This window comes from Octodon degus, unplaced genomic scaffold (assembly GCF_000260255.1).
Source record: "Octodon degus isolate 3935 unplaced genomic scaffold, OctDeg1.0 scaffold00011, whole genome shotgun sequence".
Lineage (NCBI taxonomy): Eukaryota > Metazoa > Chordata > Mammalia > Rodentia > Octodontidae > Octodon > Octodon degus.
Genome location: NW_004524587.1, coordinates 498,955 through 502,873, shown reverse-complemented (window position 1 = coordinate 502,873; position 3,919 = coordinate 498,955). Strand labels below are relative to the sequence as shown.

The 3,919-nt window shown below is 52.3% G+C and overlaps 1 protein-coding gene across 1 annotated transcript in view; it reads left to right on the top strand.

The window, feature by feature from the left end:
- Positions 1-3,919, top strand: part of Bco1 (beta-carotene oxygenase 1) — a 31,059-nt gene that overhangs the window by 5,449 nt on the left and 21,691 nt on the right. The window contains exon 3 of the mRNA XM_004625981.2: positions 2,975-3,104. Coding sequence (XP_004626038.1) covers positions 2,975-3,104 — 130 coding nt within the window. The remainder of the gene's footprint in view (positions 1-2,974; positions 3,105-3,919) is intronic.

Below are 3,919 nucleotides of genomic sequence, written 5' to 3'. Positions count from 1 at the left end.
TTTATGTGTGTGTGTGTGTGTGTGTGTGTGGCCAGCTCAGCCCACCAGGGGGCGGGGCTGGCTGGCATGTGGTGCTGGGGATTGAACCGCGGTCCCTGTGCTTTGCCAAGCTTGTTCCAAGTAGGTGCTTTAGACACTGAGCCATCTCACCAGCCCCGCTTCCACTCTCTTGCCTCTGAGCGTGGGCAGGGACTAGGTGTGTGTGGGCTGCCCTGACAGCCACCACACTCCCCCCTTTTGAAACAGGGGAGGACACGCTCAGAAACTCCTTGGATCCAGGGCCATGGAATCAGTCAGACAGTGTGTGGGTAGGGGACAATGCTTCCCAGCTACACTCACCGATATTTGCTGCAGAGTTTGCTTGTGCTCCATAAGTGTCCCCACGACACACACACAGCTCAGCCCTCATGAAGAAGACACGGCTAGGTACAGAGGAGAGACCAAGACCCAGAGAGGCCAAGCAACCAGCCCAAATGCACAGCGCTCACAACCCCATGCTGCCCCTGGTCAGAACCCAAGTCCTCACCGCCATGCACTTCCGCCTGGTGCCCCTCCTGCTGTCTCTCCCCATCTCGCCGACACAGTCCCCTCAGCACAGCCTGCCACACCACTCCAGTAGCCTGCTCTGTGGCTCCCTATTATCTAACAATAGAAATAGAAACCAAGAGTGTGAAGTTCCGCCCTGCCTACCTCAGCAGAGGGAATGCACGGGAACCCTGGGGCTCAGCTTGCACATAGCAGTCAGTGGTCTTGCCCCATGGGAACCTGTAGGATGCCCTTTACTGCTGCGAACCCCAAGATCCAGGGAGCTGGAGGGAGCTGGAGGGACTCATGGCCTCAAAGGTGCCACACTTCCCCTGAGCTCCTGCTCCCAGCTCCAGACGTGTCATTCACTGCAGTCCCCAGCCCCCGACCATGGCAATCACAAAGGCTGTGGGCCCGGGCGCAGCCTTCTGTAATGTTTAAAAAGTACCCAGGTAGCCAGGTGTGGTGGCATAGACCTACAATTCCAGCTAGGGGAAGGCTGAGGCAGGAGAGTTGTAAATTCAAGGCCAGCCTAACTCCGTAATGTCTCATAATAACGACAAGTAGGATAGATTAGCGGCAGAGTGGAGAGCAAAGCTGGGTGGCATAGGAGCATCCTGTGTCTAAGTCTAAAATTTCAAAATAAAAGGTCTGTTTTAAAGTGGTCGTGGAGAGAATGATTCCAAGAGCCTCCTTAGTGATGCTAATTTTGTATTAATGGGGAAGTTGGCCCACTAGAATGTGTGTGTGTGTGTGTGTGTGTGTGTGTGTGTGTGTGTGTGTGTTCCCTCTGCCCAGCAAGACGTCACACTTGACCCTGCTGTGGATGCCTGCCAGAGCAGTCGGTTTACTGTGTCCCTTAGGAAGGAATGTGGCTAATTGGGTGCTGGGAGGAGGGGAACACAGTGGCTCTGTCTTTAATCACAAACTCTCAGTCCTGCATCAGCCTCCAGAGATTCCAGTGACATTGCTCCCTGCGGCCCCGGGGGCTCTGCGCTCCTGCTCCGCTGGCTGAGGAAAAGCGAGGCCTGAGTTTATGTTTCAACTGAAAAGAATTCAGCCCTTTGGGCCAAATGCCCATTCCAGGGGTCCAGAGCTCCAGAGCCAGCACTTTGTGTGGCGGTGGCCTCCACAGAGAGCCCAGAGGGGAACTTACTGGCCCTGGCGCGCGCTATGTGCCGGAGCATGATGGGCCATGCCCGTCTCCCTGCCCCTCTCCCATTCCTGCTGCTCTGCTCAGAGGGACCCCTGGGTGTGGTGTGCACCACCCTACATGGCACAGAAGACTGGGAGGGATGATCTGAAGGCAGGGACACCCATGGGGACCTGGGTGGGCCTCCGGGGTACCAGCGCTCTCAGAAGAAGAAGGTGGCTCTGAGTCAAAAGAGAAGTGTGGATGAAACAGATCCCAGAGTGACAGAACCACAAGGCAAGGGACACAGGAGCTCCTGGAACTCAAGAAAACAAGGGTTGGCTCCCCGAGCCTCTGGAGGAATTAGGCCTGTAGGCGCCACTTCACTATGTCTTCCAAAACTATAAGGAAACCACCGTTTGTCTTTTTATGCCATGAAGTTTATGACCACTTGTTTCAGCAGTCACAGGAAACTGAGTCTAGAACTGTGGTAGGAAGTCCAGAATGCGTGTGCTGCTGTGGGCTGTTGGGATCACTGAAAGCTCCAAAACGCTCGCTATCCCTGGTCCAGACCCATCTTGTGTTCTCTTGGGTTGGCCTCCCAGGCCTGGCCAAGAATCCCTGCTTTACTCTAATGCTAAAAGCTGCTCCCACAGTTGGTGAAAGCAGCATCAGAGTTCTGACCCTCTACTGACACACAGGACCAGGCTTAGGTGGTCCCGGGCTGTACGGGATAGCGAAGAAGCGTGTCACTCCAGGGGGCTGATGTTGTCAACGCAGGATGAGGCAGGACGCCTCACACTGAATGGAAGCATGGGAAAATGCAGCCTTCTGGACCCATCCTCCAGGCCTGTGCCTTCCCCGAAGGGCTGCTAACATGGAGGGAGCGACATGAAGGTGGAGGAAGAAATGCCCACATGGCAAGAAGGATAGCAATATGGCGGAAGGAATGCCAGCGTGGACGGAGGGACCCAACACGGGGAGGGATGACGAACATCTGGAAAAGGCTAGGCGAGGCGGTTGAATGTGCTTGTGCCTCGGTTTCCTCATGTAGAAATAGAGCTGAGTCAAGCCTACTTCCCTTATTATATTGGTAACTCTCAAGTGAGAAGGTGTGTGTGTGTGTATGTGTGTGTGTGTGTGTATGTGTGTGTGTGTGAAAGCACACACCATGTGCTGGCTGTGTCAGGCACTCACGTTGCAGAAGCCTATCCTGGGGTACTCTTTTCCCCCAGCAAAGCGCCTAGAATGGCACACATCAATTTTAAAGCTTTGTAAAGGGGTCGGCCTGAGACTAACCTGATTCTTCTCTTTCAGGTGAGGTCTATTACAGGAGCAAATACCTGAAAAGTGACACCTACAATGCCAACATCGAGGCGAACAGGATCGTGGTGTCAGAGTTTGGAACAATGGCCTACCCCGACCCCTGCAAAAACATCTTCTCCAAGTAACTGCCCAGTTTGAATCTGATCAAGTTTCATGCTTGTTACGTCCTTGGTGGTCAAAACAACCGGCATTTGTTCCTTTGACAATTCCCTTTAGGGTGGCTAGAAGCCCCGCGTGGCTGGCCTTTGACCGTAGACTCTGAGTCACTCTTGGTCGTGGGTAGTGAGGGAGACAACGATCACTCAGCACATTATTAGACGTCCTGCCACGCAGCAGGTGGAGCATTGTTTGGAATGATCTGTCAAAATTATAAAGGTACATTTCCTTCTGTCTAAGATAGACTCCATTGTGTCTGGAGTGAAAATGTGCAGGTTATTCGTGGCTACGTCCTTAGCTCACACAACAAATTGAAAACTAACTAAACATCCAAAAGCAAAAAAGCCAACTAGCCATAGAACTATGCAAGAAAAAGCCACGCTGACGTTAAGAAGAAGCAAGGATGCTCTCCACGCTGTCTGGAAATATGTCCAAGATATATGGTTAAGCGAGGAAGGAAGAGATTGTAAGATTGAAAAGAGCATGCCGTGTGCTATGTTTTACGTCAAAAAGCGGGAGGAAGTATAAATTTATTTTTGCATGTATAGGCGGCACGAGGAAATCTGAAAGGGTGCTTAAGGGTAATCCGTATGCATTTTAGACCGAGGTGGTGACGCATCCTTGCAGTTACACTGTTTGTCAATAGGGGGAGCACTGCTCAGTACCTGCTCTGGTAGTATTCGCCAATTGCTCCAGTTTCTGATCAAATGAATAGGGAGAGTTCTCACATTCGCATGGTTTCTTCTTCTTTATTGTTCTTCTTCCTCTCCCCCTCCCCCC